The 26,414-nt window shown below is 46.2% G+C and overlaps 1 protein-coding gene across 2 annotated transcripts in view; it reads right to left on the bottom strand.

Annotated features, from left to right (window-relative positions):
* LOC147639579 (uncharacterized) overlaps window positions 1-24,698 on the bottom strand; it is an 89,341-nt gene extending 64,643 nt beyond the window's left edge. The window contains exons 1-2 of one of the 2 annotated variants that reach the window (XM_086825552.1): window positions 24,417-24,698; window positions 23,954-24,255 (exon numbers count right to left, since the gene is read on the bottom strand). In XM_086825552.1, the coding sequence (XP_086681678.1) occupies window positions 23,954-24,235 (282 nt within the window). In that variant the 5' untranslated portion in view covers window positions 24,236-24,255; window positions 24,417-24,698. The remainder of the gene's footprint in view (window positions 1-23,953; window positions 24,256-24,416) is intronic. The other variant, XM_086825541.1, reaches the window with a different exon arrangement.
* Window positions 24,699-26,414: the final 1,716 nt, after the last annotated feature.

Below are 26,414 nucleotides of genomic sequence, written 5' to 3'. Positions count from 1 at the left end.
TGGGAAGGGGTGTGGCTCTTGAATCAATGGTTATGTCCTTTGCACTTAGGGGTGTGTCTTTTAATGAATAGACATGTCCTTTGATAGTGACCCATGTGTAAGGGTGTGACCCTTCACAGGTGTCCTTTCAGTTAATAAGGAATTAAGAAGTAATTAAGGAGAGATTAAGAGAGTTAGTCACAATCGTGACATTTTCCCTCCCACTTAAAATAAGACTCCAGGTAAGAAGATATGGTTGTCTTTGAAAGAATTCCCGAAGAAGTTCTGGATATTCCTGTAAGTCTTCATCACTTTGCCAAGTAGAGTCGGAATCATCAAGATCTCTCCATTTAACCAAAAATTCTGTAGTGAGCTTATGTTGTGTTTCTTTCTGTCTAACATCAAGAATTGTCTCTTGAATTAAGAGTATGTGTTCATCTTTGATTTCTGGAACATAATCCAAAATATCTAAAACTGGAAAATCACCATCCACAAACTTCTTGAGCCAAGAAATATGGAAAGTTGGATGAATTCTACCCCAAGAAGGTGGTAACTCCAACTTATAACTGAGAGATGAGTTCTTCTTAATAATACGAAAGAGTCCATAATATCTTGGGCGAAGCTTTGGGAAGACTGATTTCACTGTCTTGTATCGATGAGGGGCAATATATAATAATACCAAGTCTCCTTCTTGAAATTCAATGTGACGACGACGCTTATTAGCTGTGCGCTGATATTGCTCTTGGAAGCTGACCATCTTATCCTTAATCTATAATAAAATATCTTGCATTTCCTGAATGAGTTGGTCTACTAAAGCCACTTTATGTTGAAGAACAAAGTTGGCAGGAACAAGGGGAGTATGGCCATAAGCTGCTTGAAAAGGTGTCATTCCAATAGCTGAATGATAAGAAGGGGAGTATGGCCATAAGCTGCTTGAAAAGGTGTCATTCCAATAGCTGAATGATAAGAATTATTATAAGCAAATTCCACCAAAGGTAAATATTCTTCCCATGAAGCTAATCGAGACTGAACATAATGACGCAGCATTTCTTCCAGAATCTGATTCACTCCTTCCGTTTGTCCATCTGTCTATGGATGATAAGCAGAGCTAAAGAGTAAATTTGTACCACGAGACTTGAATATCAAAGTCCAAAAATATCCTGTAAACTTTGGATCTCGATCAGAAACTATAGATTTTGGTAATCCATGAAGTTTGAAGATATACTGTATGAACAGAACTGCAATATCTGAAGCCTGGGGACTGCTTTCTTGCACGGAATGAAATGTGCCATTTTAGAAAATCTGTCAACCACCACAAGAATCTGTGTATTGCCTTTAGAAGAACGTGACAATGAAGTGATAAAATCCAAACTAATACTTTCCCAGCGTTCATTGGAAACTGGAAGTGGTTAAAGAAAACCAGTTGGAACTTGTCTGCTAGCTTTTATACGTTGGCACGAGAGACATGCTGTAACAAACTTAATAACATCTTGCTTCATTTGAGGCCAATAGTATGTAGCTGTCAAAAGACGATATGTCTTGTTGATGCCTGGGTGTGAAGCATAAGTGACCTCGTGATGTTCTTTCACCAATACTCCTCGAACATGAGTGTCATGAGGTACACAAATACGGTCCTGATAATATAATAAACCATCCACTATTGTATATGCTCCATAAATCTTCAAGTCGAAAGGAGTTGCACTCTGAGAACTGAGAATTCGAAATGTATTTCCAAAATCACGATCTTTTGAATAACGGTCCTTAAAACTTTGAGGTATATCCATTTCAACTGTAGAAATAGCCAAGACCGAAGCTGGCGGCATACGACTGAGGGCATCCGCAACCACATTGGTAAGACCAGGAACATACTCAATTGTCACATGAAAATTGGCTAAGAATTCGACCCAACGCGCTTGCCTAGCATTCATAACTGGCTGCGTGAAGATATATTTCAAAGAATGATGATCTGTTTTCACCACTGAATCCGCACCAAGGAGATAATGTTTCCATGCACGATAGGCATGAACAATAGCTAAAAATTCCTTGTCATATACTGGGTATCTTACTTGAATTGCAGAGCGCTTATGACTATCAAACGCAATAGCACGTCCTTGTTGCATCAAGACAGCACCAGTGGCAATATCAGAACAATCCGTGTAAACATCAAAGGGGAGAGTAGGGTCAGGAATAGCCATGACAGGAGTTGTTGTCAAAGCTGTCTTTAAATTTTCAAAAGCTTGTGTTGCGGCTTCAGTCCATTTGAATGCGGAAGCGGACTTTAGAAGTTATGTGTAACTTGGTAGAACACAATGCTAATCAATACACTTAAATACACTAAGATTTGATGGACACTTGCTCAAATACAAGAAGTAAATTGCTGAATTGACAAGAGACACACAATGAGCCGGAACGGCCGACCCCTCCCTCAAATAAAGTATATTGATCTTGGGAGAATCAAGTACATAGTGTCATGGGCATTTCTGACCAGATTTCCATACCAATGCATATGAATACAGTATTGCAAACAAGTGGTTGTCGATGTAGACTTGCAACCCACACTACCCTCTCAAGTGCCCATGTTCCCTACCATCTGCTCTCTATTGTTCCACCAACACATGGTAGCAACAATCTGCAAGAGAGCACGTAGGACAAGAGAACACTACACAGGGTATGTGATCTTGTAATCCGGTTTCTCCCTCGTGCTACTTGCTCCCATATTTAAGCATAAAAGCTTACCAATAGCAAGTAGAGTCGATGACAGCGGAAGTCTTCGCGATGGAAGTCCTTGGAGTGTTGAGATCTTTGATTTGTCACCTTTCTTCACGACAAAAGTCTTCAAGAGGATGAAGGGAACCTTGGGAAAGCTTCCCCTATTGTTCAACTTGAGAAAGGAGAGCTGAAATTAGGGTTTTCAGCAAAAAGACCAGAAATTACAGCAATAAAGAGAGCTGTTTTGCTGAATTTCAGTCATTGGGAGTGTAGGAGAGTGATTAGCATTTGGAAACACACTTGGAAGCTTGGAAAACACCTAGCAAGTTGGGTATGGCTATGGAGAGCTTGGAAATGGAGAGAAATGGTAGAAAAACAGGGTTTTCAACCTCCAAAAATCTTCATGAAGAGAAAACACGACCTGTGTAGTGTTCTCTTGTCCTACGTGCTCTCTTGCAGATTGTTGCTACCATGTGTTGGTGGAACAATAGAGAGCAGATGGTAGGGAACATGGGCACTTGAGAGGGTAGTGTGGGTTGCAAGTCTACATCGACAACCACTTGTTTGCAATACTGTATTCATATGCATTGGTATGGAAATCTGGTCAGAAATGCCCATGACACTATGTACTTGATTCTCCCAAGATCAATATACTTTATTTGAGGGAGGGGTCGGCCGTTCCGGCTCATTGTGTGTCTCTTGTCAATTCAGCAATTTACTTCTTGTATTTGAGCAAGTGTCCATCAAATCTTAGTGTATTTAAGTGTATTGATTAGCATTGTGTTACATTATGTGAGAGGAGCATCTATTTCGAAAAATCGATGAACCTTTGTGTGATAGAAGTTGGCAAGTCCCAAAAAAGAACGAACATCATGGATGTTTGTGGGAGTTGGCCAATTGACAATAACCTCAATTTTCTTTGGATCCACGAAAATACAGTTTGCTGAAACAACATGTCCAAGGTACTCCAAGGATGTCTTGAAGAATTCACTTTTGCCTAGATTAATATAGAGAGCATTGTCATGAAGCACCCGGAAAACGATCTAAAGATGTGCCTTGTGTTCTTCCATATTACGACTGAACACCAGGATGTCGTCAAGATAGAAAATGACGAACTTGTCCAGAAAAGGACGAAAAAGATCATTCATAAGACTCATAAATGTTGTAGGGGCATTGGTTAACCCGAATGGCATGACCAGGTACTCGTAATGACCATATTTTGTGTGACAAGCTGTCTTATATTCATCACCTTCGCGAATGCGAATCTGATGATATCCAAACTTAAGATCAATTTTGGAGAAGACCTTTGCATGGAGCAATTGATCAAACAATTCATCAATGCGCGGAAGAGGATACTTATTCTTGATAGTCAACTTATTAAGGGCATGAGAGTCAATGCAAACGCGCATAGACTTATCCTTCTTTTTCACCAAAAGTACTGGAGCTCCAAAAGGGCTTTTGCTTGGTCGAATATGTCCTTTCTCCAAAAGTTCAGTAAGTTGTCGCTGTATCTCCTGAGATGCCGTAAAAGAAACTCGATATGGAGCACGAGTAGGTGGAGCACTGCCCGGAAGGATATCAATAGCATGGTCGACTGGTCGCCGAGGTGGGAGAACCGCAGGAAGCTCCTAAGGAGAAAGATCCAAGTATGGAGCAAAGAAAGATTGCCTAAGGTACATCACCTTTGTATCTATGTCCTCGGGAGGATCGTTGGCTGAATAGACCATTAAAAGTGCTGAGGAACAACCACTCTTGCAGACCCACCGTTTCACTTGAAGAGCTGAAAGGGTTGGTGGATAAGGTTGGTCCCTAATTCCTTCGAGTGCCACAAGCATATCATTTTGAGCAAATTGTATGGAATGGTTCTGGAAACTGATCAGGGGATCATATTGATACAACCATTCTTGACCAAGAATCATATCATAATGTGCCAAATTCATGACTTGGAAATCCAATTTGTCACGATAGTGCTGAATTCGAAAGGAGAGCTGTTTGACAACGGTGTTACACAAGGATGTGGAACCATCGGCAAGCTCTACCTCATAAACAACAGCACTTGGAGACGTCCGAATCTTCGATCTCTGAGTCAAGGTGGTTCACAAAGTTATGAGAACACCCACTGTCAATGAGCACCTGAATAAGGTGACTGGAAATAGAACCTTCAAGAACCAAAACCTGAGTAGACCGCTGGGGCAACGGTGAAGAGGCAACTTGTGCTGTGGCAGTAGCGGTAATCACTGAAGCATATACAATAGCATGGTGATTAACTGCACGCTTTCCTTTGTCAGCAACTAGGGGTTTCTCCTCGGAAGTGGAGGATTCAGCATTAGAATTTTGTCGATGGGTTGGTCTTTTGGGGCACTCAAACCAACGATGAGGTCCATTACAAATTGTGCACAATCATGTCTTTTGTTGATACCGTCCAAAAGAAACAATGGAAGGACGAGGATTGCGAGATTGGTCACGTCCTTGGTCCCGTCCACAATCCGAACTGCGTGGCTAGAAGGATTGAGAACATCGGGACCGAAAAGAGGACGATCCTTCTCATCGAAGAGGGTGTTGAGAATTATTCCATCACGGATTAGGCCGGGAGGTAGAAGTGCCAGAAGATTCTCTGCGACTATCTCCGTTCATACGAGATCCACTGGCTTTCTGAAAGGCATTAGCTCGACCGGAAGAGGTCGAATTTCGAGAATTAATGTCTACAACGTGCTCGGCGTATCGTATGGCATCGGCAAGATCGACAGGGTTATATTTCTGAACATCGGCAAGCAATGTGGGGTTAAGACCTTCAACGAAGGCATGAAGTTCGTCTGCCGGGGACAAAGAGTCAATCTCCAATATCAAGTTGGTGAACTGGGAGATCTAAGAGGCCAAGGAACCAGTTTGGTCCAAATGGCATAAGCGAGTACGGACTTGGAAATCCGCATTGGCAGGTATGAACTGCTTACGCAGGAGCCGCTCGAATTTTTTCCACGTTGTAATCGATTTTCCGACGTGCTATCGTCGTTTGCCACCACATTAAAGCAGTGTCTTTGAGAAGGGATACTGCAAAAATCATCTTTTTGAAATAAGAAAAGGATCATGGTTCTGAAGTATAACCGCAGTTTGTAGAGCCATTGGTCTAAGATGCGCTTATTGTGCTGACCACCATAAGAGTCAGGGGGTTTAATTTCCAATTTCTTCGCTTATTGTGCTGACCACCATAAGAGTCAGGGGGATTAATTTCCAATTTCTTTGTTTTACTGGCTTGTAAAAGACGATAAAGAACTTTAACGTCGTCGGCTTCTACCTCGGAAGGAATGACGTCTACGTCTGCTAGTACTGTTGCTGAAACATCTGCTGCTACTGGTACGGAACTCGTGTAGGAGTGGCGATCCGTGTGGAGCTGCTGGATCTGCGAAGCCAAGGATGCCATAGACTCCTGGAGTTGATGTTGGAACTGCTGCTGAAGTTGCTGCAAAGCTGGCTACCATTCTGGAGGGGCTGGTATGTCAACAGGTTCTGCCATGAGAGAAGATGTTGATGTAGAGGCTTGAGGGTGATGAGGCTCTGGGGGTTTTTGCTGTTGATGATGCCGCTGGGCTCTAGTAAGAACCATCAGCTAGAGGGTGCAGCATCTGGAAATCCCGAGAGGAGAGGCTACGTACTGGTGAAGCGGCTATAGACCATCCAATATAGTAAGGGAGATCGTCTGGGACTGGGCTCGCACGAGAGTCTACTACTAGAGAAGAAGGTACAAGGGTAGGGGCAGCTACTGGTGTCAAGGGTGTATACTCTGGTGTAGAGGGGCGCACCGTGAATGAAGATGGATAAACGTCCTCAGAATTATGTGGAGAATATTGCCGTTGAGAGTTGCAGAGGCCATGATAACAGAATAATGAAGGACCATGAACCGGGCTGAGCGAACACATGCTGGCTTGTAAAAGACAATAAAGAACTTTAACGTCGTCGCCTTCTACCTCGGAAGGAATGACGTCTGCGTCTGCTAGTGTTGATGAAACATCTGCTGCTGGTACGGAACTCGTGTAGGAGTGACGATCCGTGTGGAGCTGCTGGATCTGCGAAGCCAAGGATGCCATAGACTACTGGAGTTGCTGTTGGAACTGCTGCTGAAGTTGCTGCAAAGCTAGTTGCCATTCTGGAGGGGCTGGTATGTCAACAAGTTCTGCCATGAGAGAAGATGTTGATGTAGAGGCTTGAGGGTGATGAGGCTCTGGGGGTTTTTGCTGTTGATGACGCCGCTGGACTCTAGTAAGAGCCATCAGCTGGAGGGTGCGGTATCTGGAAATCCCGAGAGGAGAGGCTACGTACTGGTGAAGTGGCTATAGACCATCCAATATAGTAAGGGCGATCGTCTGGGACTGGGCTCGCACGAGAGTCTACTACTAGAGAAGAAGGTACAAGGGTAGGGGCAGCTACTGGTGTCAAGGGTGTGCTGGCCTTTTTTTGTTTTTGATGTTATAAGGTTAACAGGTGTCGGCTTTCTGCAGTCTACCAGAGGAGATCCAGGTGGAGAGGCTGAGTCACTTCAGAGGGGGGTTGATTATGAGGGATGATATTCAGGAGGCACTTACAAAGGAGTGGTTCACACCTCTCGAGCCAGTGGCCCCACGGTGGATGGGAGCCTTTACGCAGTTGGAGATCCTGATTGCTGTCAGAGCTAGCACTGAGGATGGCAGATGCCTCTACTATGAGATTCAGGATGAGGGCAGACTACAGAGAGTGGAGGTGGAGTCGCCTTTGGTTGCAGAGTGCACCTTCCAGAGGATTCGGGTAGTGGCTGCCGCTTCTCGGAAGTGGCATATTGACCCCGACCCTGCTGATGTGCTCCCGGATTGGCGCATATGGGCATATGCAGCGCGCCCCTTGGCCCGGCTACAGTGGGACCCCGGGGAGTACGAGTGGCATGATCCTTATGCATCCCTTGAGGCCACAGAGATCACCTTTTTCCAGTATACTGTTCGGCTCGGACGGCATATTTTGACGGCGAGGAGGACGGTTTCTCCAGCGGCAGCGGGGCATTGGCGTCTACAGGGACTCTCACAGGAGTTCCTGGAGGATTTCTGGGCTCGGCTCTGGGCTAGTCGGCAGGCCCGCAGGATCTCGGCTTTTCAGTGGCTGGTCGCCCCCACAGGGGCTCAGCAGTTGGCACTTGGCTTGTTTACAGCGGTCTTCCGGCGGCCTGCGTCCGATGCGGCCACCCTATGGAGACACAGAGACATTGCCTTTGGGACTGCCCTCAGGCACAGCAGATTTGGCTGCGGATACTGCGTATTCTGGCCCCCCTCTCTCCAGAGGGTATGTTTACGTGGGGTGCCGCTGCTTGGTCGACTTCGTCAGGGCCTGCTATGGGCTATGAGATGGAGCAGGGCAGTCAGGCCATCAGATTTATTAGGGGCCAGCCTCGCCTGGTTCCGGCACCGGATTTCTCGTCCGCCAGCTAGACACAAGAGAGGGATTTACGATGGGAGCTCCTCAGCAGCTCCTCACCATCTGGTTCACCTGGAGGGCCCGGTGCTTTACGGCCTTTGAGGGGAGATTAGAGCCACCAACAGAGACTGTTCGGGGGATTTGGCAGGAGTTGATCCACACCCTGCGAGGACAGTACGACCGCATCCGGGGAGACTCGGATGAGGCGATCTTACGGCGCCAGGCCTTTCACACCACTTGGCGCTGTGGCTCGTTCTACACCCTACACACGGGATGCCCCCGTTGGCACTACAGGCCACTTGTTTGGCTCTTCCCCCCCCCTATTGTATGATCTAGCCGCTCAGTTTTTTATACTGATGCTTGTATTTTGCAGCACCTAGGGAGAGTCTCCCGGGCTGCCATGATGTATTCACTGCTCTTCTCTCTCTTAGGAGCAGGAGAGATCTTTTGTAGCCCTTCGGGCGTTTTTATATAACTAATGAAAGGATCTTTTCTCGGAAAAAAAAAAAAGGTTAACAGGTGTCCCTTAAAAGAAAAGGACCAGCTACTAGGATGGGCGGCCACGGTATTATGGCCGGGTGCTGGCCTTTTTTTTTTTTTTGATGTTATAAGGTTAACAGGTGTCCCTTAAAAGAAAAGGAGCAGCTACTAGGATGGGCGGCCACGGTATTATGGCCGGGTGCTGGTCTGAAGCGCATGAGGGTGGCGATTCAAAGGGGCACGCCCTTAGGTGAAAGGGGTGAGACACATAACAAGGGCACGAGGCTTGTCAAGTGGTGCGACTCTTCAAAAAAGAAAAGGCAATCTTCATGCAAGCGAGGGCATCTGCTGCTGCTGCAAGGTCGTGAGGGGAGATGGTTGGCTGCATGGTACAATTGCCATAAGGGCTTCCTACTTGCTTGAAAAGAAGAAGGTAGCCTTTTTCTTTTTTTTGTAGAAAAAAAATTGGGGAAAAATGACTAATCAGGTAAAATTGGCAAAAAATAATTGTGGGCATTCTCTCTTGTTCTTCCATACAACTCTTGCTATCCCTAATTCTAAGTTCTAAGGTTAATTTGCTGATTTAGGGTTTTTGATTTTTAGGATTAGGGTTAGGGTTTTTTGGATGTGGGCATCCTACAGGTTGGAGCTTGTTTGCTCTCATACCACTGTGAGGACTTCCTAGTCTAATAAGACATGATTAAAATTGAATACAAGAACTAAAGATAATTAGAGAGCGGAAAGCTGAGTTGTTTGCATTGAGACAGAGGCCTTTCTTAAATAGAGACCGAAAGGTTACAAGTGAAGAGACACATCCCTGGAAAAGGGTGTGGCTCATGAATCAATGGTTATGTCCTTTGGACTTAGGGGTGTGTCTTTTAATGAATAGACATGTCCTTTGATAGTGACCCATGTGTAAGGGTGTGACCCTTCACATGTGTTTCTTTGGGTTCCTCTGCCACCTTTCATGATGTTCTACATGTACCACGGATTTCCAAAAATCTGTTTTTAGTATACAAAGCTTCTCAAAAGGTACTTGGTGTGTACTTTGATGATGATGTCATCGAAGTATGTCAAAGAGGATGATCTTCACGGGCTACAGTCTGAGATCCAAACAGTACCACTTTTGGGATCCGGAGGTTGATGACATCATTTCCCGTGATGCTCGGTTTGATGAGAGCTTGTTTGGCATGGATTCCTCTCCACCATGCATCTTCCAACTTTCTGGATGATCCATTACAAGCAAATACTAGTGATCTTATACCTCTTCCACGTCCAGCTCCTCCTCCTCCGCCCGAGTCCTCCCCCTCTTGCAACCCTGGTGCCAACTGCTACTTTACAACCTCTCGTTCTTGTTGCACCAGCTTCTGCATCTCCCAGTCCCTCTACGAGTCCTGCTTTGACTCCGGGATTACCCTCACTAGTGCTTACTTCATCACCACTTCCAGCAGCATCGGATGAGTCCTCTACTGCAGCTAGATCTTCTTCTTTACGCTTTGAGAGGAAGGCTAGCCTACCTCGGTGGGTTCACAACTCTTTAGAGATTCTGGTCTCACTGATGTGCAACTCCATAACCAGATCTCTACTACCACCCCTGGACATCGCCGCTCATCTCGTGCTTCCACATCTCATCACACAATGAATTATGCTCTCAGGAGTTCTCTCCAGGAGATCCATGAGCCTAAGAGTCCAGAGGAGGCTCTTTCACAGCCGCAATGGCGGCAGGGAAGCAGAGATGGCCTCTATTGAGAGGAATAACACTTGGTCTTTCGTGCCACGCCCTTTAAATCATCGTGTTATTGGTGTGAAATGGATTTTCAAAGTCAAGTTTCATGCAGATGGTACTTTGGACAAGTACAAAGCCCGCCTTGTTGCTCAAGGATATGCTCACAAGGCAAGTGAAGACTTTGATGAGACATTTGCTCCTACAACCAAGTATACCACCATCAGGATTGTTTTGGCTCTCGCTGCACACTTCAGATGGCCCATATTCTAGATGGATGTCAAATCTGCTTTTATAAATGGAGATTTAGAGGAGGAAGTTTATGTTGAGCAGCCTCCTGGTTTTGTGATTCAAGGACAGGACACCCATGTGTATCTTCTCAAGAAGGTGGATTTTCTTGGAGTGCTGGCCGACCAGCAGTCGGCCAGCTGACTAGTCATAAATGCCTGAATCTGGAGCGCCTGCAGCCACCTTGCCCCTCTGGTACAGCCGACAGAGTATCCACGTCCTTCTCCAAGTCCACCCTAGCCACATTCTGCACCTTGTGCTCCAAATCGTAGCTCTAATTATCTTTTTCTTGGTTGCCCCTTCTAGATTAGCTCTGGGAATGTTCATGGCAATGCTTGCACATGACATCCCCCTCTGCTAAACTTGATGACGGGCTTCTAACTTGTTCCTTGGATGACTGTCATCATCCCACTCTATTCCCGGAGTCCCTCTTTAATCCATCCAACTTTGGCAACCCTTTTCACTGAAAACCCGGCCCGGTCTCCAAAACCACTCTGACTCTGAATAATATCTATGCATCTGTTCCAATCAGTCCCCAATCCATTCCTACCTCGACTCTGAACACTGTCTTGGTCTTCATTCCTGAGAAATGAGTCTGGCACTCTCACATCACCCCTTGGAGGATAATCCTCGCTTGGGACCGTTGCCCGAGAACCTATCTGGCTCACAGGACTGCCATCCCCTCTAGCTTTGTGGAACACCACCAACAAACCTCCTGGGAGCTCTTCCCGTTCCTGTGTTCCTTGCCTTGGGCTTCGTATCCGTGTACTTTCCTATACCTTGGACCTGTACACCATCATATGGGACTAAATCAGTGTTTAGCTTTGCTGAGCCTGATGCTCTGATACCAATGTAACACGCGGAAGCTCTAGAGTCTTCTTTCAGCCCTAAACACCAGTGAGAACATGCTGAGGCAAGAACGCAGACAGAAGGGAGAGTAGAGAGAGAGAGATATGGCAGGAAAATTAGTATATTTTTGATGGTACAAAAAGGTACCTACAATCTACAGCCCTTGGCTGCCTTCTTGAAAAGGTGCACATCACCAAAACAGTCGTAGTCTAGGGACCCTAAGGACCCACCCCTTATGGGAGTGAATGAGTTCATCAATGACCATACACGCCTATTTATAGGCTCTTGGATTTTTCTTGGCATGCTGGCCGACCAGCATAAATGCCTGAATCTGGAGCGCCTGCAGCCGCCTTGCCCTTCTGGTACAGCCGACATCATCTGTATGCAACCGACAGCACCAAGTCATGCAAGTATCCACGTCCTTCTCCAAGTCCACCCTAGCCACATTCTGCACCTTGTGCTCCAAATCCTAGCTCTAATGATCTTTTTCTTGGTTGCCCCTTCTGGATTAGCTATGGGAATGTTCATGGCAATGCTTGCACATGACAAGTCTACATCACCTTTTTTCATGCTTGTATTGGCCATTTATGAGGCCCTGCATTGGCATATCTTAGCAAAGATTATTCAGCATTTTTCTACCATTTTTTGGTATTTTTAGGCATTTTTTGTGGCATTTTATGCTACTACCATGCTGTCAGCCTACTACAGCTGGCCGACCAGCATCCTGGGGGAATATATAAGGGTTGGCTCCCTTTCCCCCAGTTCATCTCATTTTTCAGCATTCAGTTGAGGTCATTAGCAGCTGCTACTGCTTCTCACCATTGTACAGCACCTACGGGCTTCCCTCGTGCTCAGATTTCCGCAATAAACATTAGTTTCCAGCATTTACAAGTCTTGTACTTGGGCCTACATCTGTGTTTTATATTTGCTTCACTTTCTTTGATGGTATCAGAGAAAAACGATGACCTGTGAGCAGAAGAAAGCTGCGTTTTCTGTTTTGGAGCAGAGGCTTCGACAGTTTGCTGTGTTTTCTGCAGATTTCAGCGTAGAAGGTGATGCATTTTCTTCCAGGTGCAAAGGCTTCCTAAAGAGTGCTGCATTTTCTTCATCTGACACTTGGGACTGTTGTATTTCTGAATTTTCAGCAAAGATTGCTGATTTTTCTGATGCTGAAGCCCTCTTCTAGGTGCTGAGGACAAGGAACTACATCTTGGAGAGATCTTCTTCCTCTCCTTTCAGTTTCCCACCCTCCCTCCCTTTCTTCTTGCTGTGCACAGGCTAAGAGGAGGACTTATTGATTTTTTTCAGCCCCTTCCTCAGAGAAGGTTTCTTGTCAGAGGACATGGCTTCACGAGATTTCTCTACTACTGCTCCTTCTCCTGTTGATTCTACAGCACCATCACAGCTTGGATCCCCTACTCCCGCCGCTCCACAGGTGGTTCCTATTCCCACTCTTTCCTCTCTGAGTTCTCTCATCCAAGTCTTGCTCCCACCCCTACCCACATACCATCCTACAATCCTCCCCAAGTTAGTGACTCCATGAAGCTTACCGCAACCAACTATCATACTTGGTCTTTCTACACTCAGTTGTTGCTAGAAGGAGCCGGTGTGTGGATGGCTATCTCCACACCTCACTTGGTGGACCCTGCTTTGAGAAGCATATTGGATGCTCGGGCTCGTCTTATCATCATCCATTGCATGACTCCATCCATACAGGCACAGTTTGTCTCCTCCCGGAGTAATGCTCATCAGATGTGGACAAAGATCCAGAGGAGGTATGGGAGAGTTTTGACAATGAAGATTGCCAAATTGGAGATCTGGAGAAGCTTACCATCACTGAGTCAGATAACCTGATTGAGAAGATTGGAGAGTTTTCCCGTATCAAGCTGCAACTTGAGGTGTACGGGAGCACTATCAACAATCCCATCCATAAACTTCTTGGTAAGTTGCCTGCTTCCTTTGATTCTTTCAAGGATAATATTTATTTCCGTGATCCTCTCCCCCCTTTTGAGGAAGTCGTGAGTTATCTCCACGACAAGAGCATGCTTCGCGGAAAAGGTAAGTTGGAGTCTGCTTTTGTTGCCTCTGACAAGGGCAAAGGCAAAGGCGGAAAAGGAAACTCCAACAACAACAACAAAAACAAAGGCAAAGGCAAGGGTAAACAGGATTCTAAGGAATCCAAGGACAAAAGCAATGAATGTGATATTGTGGCAGGATAGGTCATACTAAGGCTCGCTGCTTTGCTCGTTGTGATGATTCTTGAGCAGCAAAAGCCAAGTATAAAGCCCAGGATGCTTCTAAAGCATCTGACAAGGACAACACCAAAGATAAAGGCAAAGTTTCAGAGGAGGGATCTGCCAAAGTTGCATACATGGCACTCACAGATTCATCCACTTCTTCAAAGGATTCATTCTTCATGATCACAGATATGACTTCTCCTGAAGAGGTTAGTGTCACACCTGAAGCCGTGGAATGGGTTGGTGATAGTGGTGCTTCTGTGTCCACATGACCAATCAGGCCCATATCTTGGAGGGCTACCAGACTATCTCTTCTTTAGTTTGTATCGGTGACAACTCTTCGCTTCCTGTCACCGGTGTTGGTAATGTTTCTTTGGGTTCCTTTGCCACCTTGCATGATGTTCTGCATGTACCACGAATTTCCAAAAATCTGTTTTCAGTATACAAAGCTTCTCAGAAGGGACTTGGTGTGTACTTTGATGATGAGGTCATCGAAGTAATCGACAAGAAGACTCTCTCGGTTGTTGCCCAATGGAGTCCATGATGGGGGTCTCTACAAGATTACCAATTTTTCTTCCCAAATCCCTCACACTGATTCCCATATTCATCAGCTTTTCTTGGCTTTGGTTTCTGAGGCAGATACTTCTTTGTGGCATTCTCACTTCGGTCATGTACCCATTGCTACCTTACAGAAGTTCCATGCTAAGCAAGTTGTCAACGAACTACCTCAGCTCAGGTCTCTCTCACACATCTGCTCATCCTGCATGATGGGCAAGCATCATCGAGATGCATTTCCAAAGGAGGCCACTCATCAAGCAACCTAAAGACTAGAGCTTATACATGCAGATCTTGTAGGACCTATGGAGGTTGAGTCTCTTGGCGGGGCTCAATATTTTCTTCTTCTTGTCGATGATTTCACTCGCAAAGTTTGGGAATGTTTTCTAGCTCGCAAGTCAGATGCTTTTGCCAGTTTCAAGACTTGGATCGCAATGGTGGAAAATCAGTCTGGGGGTAGAGTTTCATTTGTCCGGACTGATAATGGTGGCAAGTTTGTACCATTTGATGACTTCCTTGCTTCGAAGGGCATTCACTGACAGACTACAGTTCCTTACACTCTTCGAATGGAGTTGCGGAATGAAAAGAGATGGCTCGTGCTTTGTTGCGTCATGCAAGCCTCCCTGCTACTTTCTAGGGTGAAGCTGTGGCTACCTCAGTTTATCTCATTAACCGCTCTCTCACAAAACCGGTTGAGGGGATGACTCCGGAGGAGGCCTTTATAGGACACAAGCCTTCTGTATCTCATCTTCGTGTTTTCGACTGTGTTGCTTATGTGCATGTCCCAAATAAGAAAAGGACCACACTTGCCCCGAAGTCAAAGAGGATGATCTTCACAAGCTACAGTCTAAGATCCAAAGGGTACCGCTTTTGGGATCTGGAGGTTGATGACATCATCATTTCTCGTGATGCTCAATTTGATGAGAGCTTGTTTGGCATTGATTCCTCTCCACCTGATGCATCTTCCGACTTTCTAGATGATCCATTCCCGGCAAATGCTAGTGATCCTTTACCTCTTCCACGTCCAGCTCCTCCTCCTCCCCCTGCTACAACCCCGGTGCCAACTTCTCCTTTACAGTCACCCGTTCCCGTTGCATCACCCTTCCAGCAGCATCGCATGAGTCCTCTACTGTAGCTGGATCTTCTTCTTCACGCTTTGAGAGGAAGGCTGGCCTACCTCGATGGGTTTAGCAACTCTTTAGAGATTCTGGTCTCACTAATGCACAGCTCCATAAACAGATCTCTACCACCACCCCTGACCCTCGCCATTCATCTCGGGCTTCCACATCTCATCACACAGTGAATTATGCTCTCATGAGTTCTCTCCAGGAGATTGATGAGCCTGAGAGTCCACAGGAGGCTCTTTCACAGCCGCACTGGCAGCAAGCCATGGAAGCAGAGATGGCCTCTACTGAGAGGAATAACACACCACAGCCTTTACATCGTCGTGTTATTGGTGTGAAATGGATTTTCAAAGTCAAGTTTCATGCCGATGGTACTTTGGACAAGTACAAAGCCCGCCTTGTTGCACGGGGATATGCTCAGAAGGCAGGTGAAGACTTTGATGAGACATTTGCTCCTCCAGCCAAGTATACTACCATCAGCATTGTTTTGGCTCTGGCTGCACACTTCAGATGGCCCGTATTCCAAATGGTTGTCAAATCCACTTTTTTAAATGGAGATTTAGAGGAGGAAGTTTATGTTGAGCAGCCTCCTCGTTTTGTGATGAAGGGACAGGACACCCATGTTTATCTTCTACGGAGGGCTCTTTATGGTCTCAAACAGGCACCCCGTGCCTGGTATCAGAAGATTGATGCCTTCTTGTTATCTCTTGGCTTTGAGAGGAGATATGCTGACAGCAATCTCTATGTGCTTCTTTGTGATGGAGATATTTGTGTCATTGTTTTGTATGTTGATGACCTCATTCTTTCTGGCTCAAACACAAGTTCAGTCCAAGCTTTCAAAGACATTTGAGATGACTGATCTTGGCCTTCTACATTATTTTCTTGGGCTGGAGGTTTGGCAGAAAGATGATTGTATCTTCATTTCTCAGCAGAAGTATGTGAGGAAGCTGCTCACACTTTATGGGTTGTCAAATTGTACACCTCTCTCTCGTCCCATGGATCCCAATGCCAAGTTATCCAAGGAGGATGATACACCCTTGGTGGATTCCACAGAGTCCGGCAGATTGTTGGCTCATTGCTTTACCTTGTCAACACACCCGCCCAAACATCTCCTATGCTATGAGTGTCTTCAGCCACTTCTCATCAGCCGCTCGAAGGTCTCATTGGCAAGCAGCTTTGAGAGTTCTTCGTTATCTTCGAGGTACTTCAGATTACAGCATCACCTACTCTTGTGGTGATGATTTGGTTGGCTTCATAGATTCTGATTGGGTAGGCTGTATTGATACTCGAAGGTCTACATCTAGATATTGCTTCATGCTTGGTTCTGGATTGGTTTCTTGGAAGTCTCAAAAGCATAGGACTCTTCCTGCTTCTTCCACCGAAACTAAGTATAAATCCTACCTTCTCTCCTCTACTGAGACACTTTGGATTCATCAGATTCTAGAGCATTTGTGCTGTGCCAACACTTCCCCGGTTACTATTTTCTCGGATTCTCAGAGTGCTATTGCTCTAGCACAGAATCCTATGATACGAGGACGATCCAAGCAAATTGAAGTGCATTATCATTTTGTACGCGACTGGATCGAGTTGGGTCTTCTTCGACTGGCCTACTGTTCTACCAAGGACAATGTGGCTGATCTCTTCACCAAACCACTTCCGAGAGCTACTATGTTGGTGTTACTTCAACGTGCTAGTATTGGACCACCCCTCTGGTGCTGAAGAGGAGGTGTTGGATTATATCATCTCTAGAGGGTCTACATCACCTTTTTTCATGCTTGTATTGGCCATTTATGAGGCCCTGCATTGGCATATCTTAGCAGAGATTATTCAACATTTTTGTACCATGTTTTGGTATTTTTAGGCATTTTTTGTAGCATTTTATGCTACTTCCATGCTGTCGGCCTGCTACAGCTGGCCAACCAGCATCCTGGGGGAATATATAAGGGCTGGCTCCCTTTCCCCCAGTTCATCTCATTTTTCAGCATTCAGTTGAGGTTATTAGCAGCTACTACTGCTTCTCACCATTGTACAGCACCTACGGGCTTCCCTCGTGCTCAGATTTCATCAATAAACATCAGTTTCCAGCATTTACACGTCTTGTACCTGGGCCTACATCTGTGTTTTATATTTGCTTCACTTTCTTTCATCGAAAGCCCTCTAATCGACTCTGGGCTACCGTCTGCAAGAAACAGCTAATCTACCCTAAGCCTTCATCCACTGTATGCGCAGTAGAGCCTAAAAGAAAATCCAAATCTGCCCATATCTACTCTATCCTGTCGCAAATCTCTGGTTCCTGAATGAGGCTACCCAAGATCCACAAGCTCATCTATCTGTCATGCCTCCGGTCCTCTAAGGATAGAATAACCGAGGCGTGGTCAGAAAATGAAGTCCCTACCAAAATACTAATCATACCCCCGCAGTTGCAGACCCACTCATCCACGTAAAATCTATCAAGTCTAGAGAGGTTGGAGCCAGTGCTCCTATCCGATCTCGAGAAGTGAAGGCTCCCAGGGCTATGCCCAAACTTTGGAAGATGCCATGGGTCCTGTTCCCTGACTGCAAGAACCATCTCCTCCCAGGCTGAGTACTCTACTCTCCTGAAACTGTGGCCGTGCCTTCTCCAAGTCTGTCCTCTGCTGCCTCTATCATGTTGAAGTCACCACCCGAGCACCAAAAGTCAACCTGAGGGAGGGCCTGCCGTACTAAGCTCCAAAAGAGGGCTCTACCTGCAACAGCATTCGAAGCGTAAGCGTTGAGGAAGCCAACGCTATCCTCACCAATAGTAATGGTAACTCACTGTGCACACCCGGGGGACAATGACTCCTGAGCCAGATACTACCGGCAGCAGCAGCTCACTGACAGACATACACACCCCTCCCTACATCCCAAAGGGGACCGAAAGTTGGGGACCAGAAAGTGTGACTCCTGGCTGGAAGAATCTTCCCGCATTTGCGGGTGCGCCCCTCTGAGAGGTGATACTCCTGGAGGAATAAAATGTATATGGGTCCCCCAACCATGGCTCTATGGAGCTCACCTCGTAGGACACCTCGTCTATGAAAGCAGTAAGGCCCCCATAAACCTTGAATGTTCCATGTAACTATCCGGTATCAGTCTCTATGGGATGCGGCACTGGCAGAACTGGCCCTCAAAGAGACTTGGGCGAGGGTTTAGACAGGGAATAATCAACACTCGGTATCCCACTCTGTCCCCGAGGCTGCACTGAAGGGGAAAGAGAAGATCATCGCGCCATTATCTGGCGTAGAGGGCCTAGAGTGGTGAAAAACCCCACACCCGAACAGGGACTACTGTCTCCTCGAAAATGTCGGTCCCTTCCGTCGGTAAACATCGGAAGAAACTATAATCCACTGGTTGTCCCAAGATCTTGGGAGCCCCACCTGGGGACTCTGGCAGAAGAGCCCTAACAAGGGAAGCGGCAATGGTCATCTCTACTAGTTTAGAGAACCAGTGTTTCAAGCGTCCTGTCAACTATCTCCGCTCCGGGTCAGGGGCTGCTGAGGGGCAACGAGAGAGCTCTGCAGAGGCAGAAGGGGGAGGGAGGGAGGGCAACGAGAGAGCTCTGCAGAGCGGGGCAGGGGGGACCACGGCAAGTAGAGTGGGTGACGAAGTAGGGGGGGGGGGGGGGATGTGAGGGAGGGCGGGAGGGGTGGAGAGGCGAGGGAGGGGTGCTGTTGGGAGAGATCCATCGAAGAGGGGGGCTGTGGAGATGGGCTCACCGGGGGCTCAGAGAGGTCGGTCGGCCTCTCAAAACACTACGGGTCAGGAGGGGAGTCTCGACGAGGAATCGATCACCATACTAGTGGGGCAAGAGGGGCCCTTTTCGGGACTGGCGAGGGCATGTCTCCAACACGAAAATCCTGAGATAAATGCTCATAACGGTTCTCTGACGGAACCTAATCCTCCTGAGACCTGCCAGCCTAGCGCACGCGACGGCGACGCTCAGCTCGGGTGGTTGTCTGGCAGCGCGGGGTAGGCCAGCCGTCCGCCACTCTCCAATAGCTGGGTCATCCAGAGTCGGGACCTGGAGCTCTGCTACCTAAGGGCCAACCTCTCTCCCTACCCCCTGATGAGGATCAACACAAGAACCAGGGGGAGGAAACACTGGGGGCGACCTCCTTGCTTGCGCAGAGGACAAGCTCTGGCTAGATGCCCATCTACCTACAAATGAAGCATTGGCTTGGGAGGCCTGAATACTCCATGCGCTGCTGCATGGGGTCGCCCCAGAGGCTAGGAAGAGATATACAATGCTGTACAGACTCCGGAGAGGCCACACAAATGTGGAGAGATGGAATCTCAACTGCCCGTGCGAGGGCAGAGGCAGCGGGGGGGGGGCGGGGACTCCATCAATCTCCCAATGGCACCACCAATCATCGGAAGAAGAGGAAGGTACTTCTTCCTAAGGCCTGGAAAACAAACTGCCACTGGGAAGCCCGAAATGCCAGCCAATGGCTCAGACGCTAGATCAAAGCCGTGCTGCCACAGTACAAAGAAGGCCTGCGCCGTGCGCAATGCAAGAAGGGGACTCAACTGCATGACTTGGTCCGACGCCGCTACTGCCGAATCGAATTCCACCTAGTAGTATCCGTGCCCCACAGTGTGAATATCAGTGATCACCAATGAGGCTAGCCTGAAAGAGATCCCTGAGCTATCCGCGCGCAGGGTGGCTACCGACGATTTTGCAAACCAGGGTGGAGGCCTCAAGAGAGCAACTGTCATGGCGAGAACCTGAAAATCCGCTTCAGAGAAAGAAATGCAACGGCAGCTTCGGTCGAGGATGACGAAGCGGCTGCCGTGGAGTCGTCCCGAGGGAATAAACCAAAAGGAAGCCGAAACTTGCCAAAAAACAGAAGAGCCCTGAAGCACTGAAAAACCTGCGGGAATTGGGGGGGGGGAGCAAAGAGAGAGGAGGGGGTGCAGGCAGGACTAGTGAGGGGGGGAACTGGCGAGGAAGGGGCGAAAGAGAGGGAGAGGGGGAGGCGCTGGCGGGACTGGCGAGGCGGGGCGAAAGAGAGAGGAGGGGTGCACGCAGGACTAGTGAGGGGGGGAACTGGCGAGGAAGGGGTGAAAGAGAGGGAGAGGGGGAGGCGCTGGCGGGACTGGCGAGGGGGGCGAAAGAAAGAGGGGGGGGGGTGGGGGGGGGAGCATTGAGGGGCGGGACAGGCGAGAGGGGGGTGAAGGACTGGGCGGACAGATAGGTTCAAAACAGCAGGGGAAGAGGGACGGACCGATGCGGAGGGGCGGCTACAAAACATCACTGCGGGTGAGGATGGCGAACAACAGCGAAGGAGGGGGAGGCAAAGCGTGCGAAGGGGAGGGCGCAAGTAGACACAGGCGAACAACAGCGAAGGAGGGGGAGGCAAAGCGTGCGAAGGGGAGGGCGCAAGTAGACACAGTCGACAGGGGGGAGCTTGGGATGCACGCACGACGTTGGTGTTGTTCCAATATTCTTGTCGATCTTCTCATTGTGTTATGCTCCAGTCTAATCTGTCTTTTCATGTGTGCACTACACTATGAGCATTGAGGACTCTGGACATACTGTGCAGAGGACCCCTTTAGTGTGCCACGAAACCAACCCCGCTTCAGTTACACTAAAATTTGACACGCCGGGTGGGACTCTTGAAATATATACTTAGATGAATCCAAGAACATGCCCAAATTCACCTTACTGCAGCCATTGTTAGAGCATGGAGAAGCATGAGACCATTTTTGCGACAAAGGCTTCCTAGGTCTTTGGATGAGGCTAACCGACAACCTATTATGTGGAACGAGTTCATCAAGGATGAGGCCGGTCGGCCACTTGGTGCATCTCGTTACATGCAGTGGTCAGGATGGGAGAGATGTGCATACACAATTTTTGCTTGAAAGACCTTTAAGAGTCTTTCGGAGGATCGGAGAGTTGCATCCATTTAGCATCTTAGGGGCTCTCGCATACGTATTGATCAAATTGATGCAACTATTCCCCATGCGTGGCTCTCTAGGACCTTTCATGGAGACGATCATCGGAGTTGGCTGGGAGTCTTTTGGAGGATAGGCATACCTCTGCAGGTCATTGCTCTCTCGGGCCAGGAGGCTACAGATTGCATCATCTACTCTATCATGCCTGGAGGGAGATTGAGGAGATGTAGCATGGAGGGGATCATCCCAGATACTAGGCTTCGTCCAGTAAGGATTGTTGGTCGTTCGAGGACGCATTGGTTCATTGACCCTACTCCTCCGATAGTGACTCATGGCTCTTGGTGTTTGTGGCTATATGGTGGTAGTCCTATCAAATATCTTCAAAGGGATCCAAGAGAGTGGGAGTGGATGGATGCTTTCAATCCATTAAAAAGCCTTCCTTTTTTCAGCTTCACGGTCCAGAATGCAAAGATTCTCCTCACTCGGCAGATGCATAGGATCCCTACTCTCAAGCCTCATTGGGAGCGTTGTGATATCTCTCTAGTGATACAGCATAGATATTAGCATAGACTTTGACATTCATACAGAGGGAGCCATATCTCTCATTTCTTTTGGCTATTTTTACATGATGGTGGTCTCCCCACCAATCAGTGGAGATCGGTTTTCGGTGTAGCACCTACCAGCCCTAGATGTTTGGCAAATTCTGAGACTATACAACATTGTTTATGGGGATGCAGCATTGCACAGCAGATTTGGGTTTCTATAGTCTAACTTATGGGCAAGTTAAGTGGCCGCGCCATGCATGAGACTTGGGGGGCAGTTGCTTCACTCTCCCAGTCCAGTCCGCAGCTTTTTTACGGGGGCAGTGGTACAGACTCTACTATTTTCATTCGTAGAGGTATTGCCCAGCATGGTTTATTGCATGATATCCCTCACTTTGATTATACACCCTTCAGACAGAGGATTGATAGCAGTTGGGAGATTGTTGCCAATATTACAACATGGTAGATCTTGAGAGCTAGATGCACGGAGGCTATTGAGGGTGTCCAGATTTTTGGGTCTCAGTCATTGACACTAGTTGAGAGGTTGTTTCCAGTATTACAACATGGCAGATCTGGAGAGCTAGACGCACGGAGGCTATTGAGGGTGTCCAGATTTTTGGGTCTCAGTGCATTAGTACTATATGGGGTGACATCATCCATACTCTCATGGCTACTTGGGCTCATATTCAGGGGTCCTCTCGTTCTGTGCAGGCAAAACGCGTTATATTTATGAGGGAGTGGGACCATGGCATTTTCTTTTTCTCTAGTCCCACAGGTCTCTCATGGCATCATGATGCTCCTCAGTGGTTGAATTCACCTTACATATTGGGGTGATTTTATTCTTTTCCGGCTTACAGCCGTGATTTTTGTATGTCTTTTTCATACTTAATAGAAGTCTCTTTCTGGAAAAAAAAAAAAAAAAGAGAGATAGCACTGACTCCCGAATCCTACCAAGAGCCTTTGAAACCCGATTGCTTACCCCTATCTGTTAACAGACTCAAACTCCTACATGAGTTTGACCCTGACCTCTGAAATTGGGCTGATTACACACATATTTCAATAAATGATGATCTATCAACGCCACAAACAATAGCATGACAAAGGGTAGAGTAGCGTGAGTTACCACTAGACGGTGTCCCAACAAGAAACTGTAGGAGCAGCGAGAATAGCGATTGGTCAGTCTGGATACCACACACTTTAGTCATCAAGGAAAGGAAGTAGACATAATGAGGTCAAGGTCAAGGATCTGTCTTGTACATTTCTTGATTTAAGTAGGTAGCCAAAGAAGGGGCCTTTTAATGTGTTTTGGGACCCAATCAGGTGTCTAGTGTGCGCTTCCCTCTCTATTCTCTGCAATAAAAAGTTTAGCACACCTAAAACCAGCAACTTTCTGCTTGTGTATGTAACAAGAAGACCCTTAGTTAGGGAAAGCAAATCAGCAATGAAGACGAGGAAACCTGTCACTACAGCAAATCAGCCACAAAACCCTGATTTGGAGAGGGTTTAGATGGTCATGGAAGATTCACCACACTTTGATCCCAAATGGGGAGCAGCCCACCAGCATAAATCCCTTTAGCCCACTCTTGAGCTAAACACAACCAGCAGAGTCCTGTGAGCCCTCCAAGACACTGAAAAACAGCAGAAGCAGCTGCCCCTTCACAGTAAAGAGACCCAGACCAAAAGTGACACACAGGAACCAGATGGAGAGTGACAAACAGGACCGGACAAACCAGAAGGACGGATATCAAAGTGGTTCCTGGTTTGATAAAGAACAACTAGCACAGTGAGGTGAAGAGTCCCTTGAACTTCATTCTCAAATCAATTAAACAAATACTCTTAATGGCAGGGACCATCCTGCCCATTGGAATGTGTGTTTTAATTCCAATGTTTAAACAAACTTTCTCAATATTTTCATTATCACTGAGTAAAGTAACCATTTCCACCAGACACGCTGACATAGAAGTAGCAATTGGCACCATGCAAAAGAGAGTTTAGAGCTGAACATTTCACTACATAGGACTTCGGCTTCGATAGAATATTTATATTAGAATGCTACTGTCAATTATCATTTCTTTACATGCATGGCTTTTTTTACTCAATTCATGGATGATTTCACCATACTTCATAGAAGTTGTTATCTGATGAAGAGTCATCTTCCCCGCCGTCATCATCTGAAGGCTGATCTTCTCTAGAAAGTGCTTTGAAAGACATCAATCTCTCTTTCTGAATACGAATAGGTGTATGCCAGCCATATTGCCGGCGCAATAGATGTCTGGGAAAAGAGGATACCAGCCATGTGGTCTGAAGCTTCTCCCTCTTGTTACAGCTCCGCTCATTCTGCTTACCGAAAGTTGAGTGAGCACCAAAGCCATGGACCCCAGTTGCAAGTGATGTGGATGCCATATGCAGTGGCGGTTTTCGGCCTGGGGAAAATAGATTGCATTGATGAGAGGACCAAAACTTGTGAGCATTGTTCTTTTGGTAGAGTGTGGAGTGTGCTAAAAAGGTGTATTCACAGCAAAGATAGAATTCATTACAAAACTGGATATGTGAATCCATGAAGAGTTGCAGGAACACAGCTTACACTCCAGAAACAGATGTGGCTAAGCTTTAGTGTGCTCTTTGTAATGCAGTGAGAAGAAATTTGACCGCACAAACAACAGCAAAATTGTGTATAGGTTGGAAGAGTCCTCTTGCTGGTTGCGAAGAATCTGCGTGCTCAACCCTGCTCAGAAAAATGACGGACGGCGTGTGTTTCTGTTGCTGCTGTGCGTTCTCCCCATCACCATCGTCGTCGTCGTATCCAAAGCTCAACCCTTCATTCAGCGTCTCCCGTTTACGTTCATTCTTTCGTATCCTACCTCGCTTTATAACCACTACATTTAAACTTCAAACTCCCCATACCATTAATCTCCACATTAAATATTTTTTATGTGCTTTTTATTGGCCGGCCTTTTTTTCCAAGAATTTATATATTGGCCTTCCTTTGCTAAAGTAATAGTTTAGACTATTAGCTTAGGGATTTTTAAAAAAATCAGTCCGACATTTAAAGGACTGAATTCCCGTTAGCTTTTCTTCTTCTTCCCTTCTGTTTTGGCTATTTGGTCCCTCTGGACGGAGATAATAAGGAATACTTATATTCAACTATGTGCAGCCATGTAAATGATTGACTAGGAACTAGCATTTGCATTTCACAACAAGGTAATCAAACACTTTCAATCATTTGCAATCAAGTAAATGATTGACCAGGTATCATACCAAGGTCAATAAGATTGAAATTGTAAAACAATCAAACGCACAAAGGTATGGATGGCATAAGAATTAACCCCAATGCAACTCGAGTTTTTTTTTTTAAATTTAGCAAAAGTGAGAGTAAGGCAAGTGGGTAATCTATCATGAAGGAAGAACTCGAATTGAATTTTTTTGTAGGTCCAAACCAAACCAAATACAAAAACCACACCCAAACGATTGTTAGTCATCGTAGATTCACTAGTTGATTAGTAGAATGTTTTTTCTTTTTCTATACCAAAATGGTCTTTATGATATGTATTGTGTCTCATAGGCCATTTTGGCATCGTTAGTTGATTGGTAGGATGTTTTTTCTTTTTCTATGCCACAAATTTAGCTTAAGACCAAAATGGTATTTATGATATGTATTGTGTCTCATAGGAAATTTTGGCCTTTTACAAACATTGATATGATTTTCTTTGTTTGTTTTCTTTTTTGGTGCCTCATACATACTCAACCACCTATCATCGCACATATGCCCCTACCTAGAGTATAGACATGGAAGTGGATAAGCAAAGTAAGTAGAGAGATCTTCGCTTCTAATGTGGACAAAAAAACATCTCATTGCTAGAGGCATGGACAACATTTTTGAGGTTGCATAAACATGTTTCTCAATCGTACAGACCCCTTAAGCCTTTCCCCACAACTGATGATACAAAGAATGCAAGGAATCTCAAAAAGTGTTATGGATACCAAAGCAAAGAGAAAATGCATAAAAGGAAAGAAATAAACATGTTTCTTAATCATACACAGATCTCATAGAGCCCCTTGAGCCTTCCCCCACAACCAATGATATCAACAATGTAAGGAAGCTCAAATAAGTGTTATGGTTGCCAAAGCAATGGAAGAAAGAGAAAACACATACAAGGAAAGAATAAGGATCATTCAAAGGAAAAGGTGACAATAAAATAAAATGCATACAAGGAAAGAACTAGGATTATTCGAAGGAAAAGGCGACAATAAGTAGTTATCTATGCTAAGGAAAACGTGGCAAGTAGTTATCCATGCTAAGCAACGTGGTCATGAACTAGCACATTGTTTTGGAAAGGAATAAACACTAACATAGGAAGGCTTACAAAGTATAAGATCCAATTTTGCATGTTTTTATAGGGAGATTTCTTTATACATGCATACATACGATTTAGCTAGTGTTTTCTCCACTTGCAATTGTTACATAATGTCCACCCTTTAGTTGTATGGGGGTGCCTAGACACTAGTGTGCCATCCTAGTGAATTGGTATCGTGGGTGACCCCACATTAAATATTGATTACCTAGTGTTATTGGCATAACTGC

Source organism: Cibotium barometz, chromosome 3 (assembly GCF_041138505.1).
Source record: "Cibotium barometz isolate CiBa-2024 chromosome 3, ASM4113850v1, whole genome shotgun sequence".
Classification (NCBI taxonomy): domain Eukaryota; kingdom Viridiplantae; phylum Streptophyta; class Polypodiopsida; order Cyatheales; family Cibotiaceae; genus Cibotium; species Cibotium barometz.
Note: the sequence above shows the minus strand (reverse complement) of the source record. Positions and strands in the feature narration are given on the sequence as shown.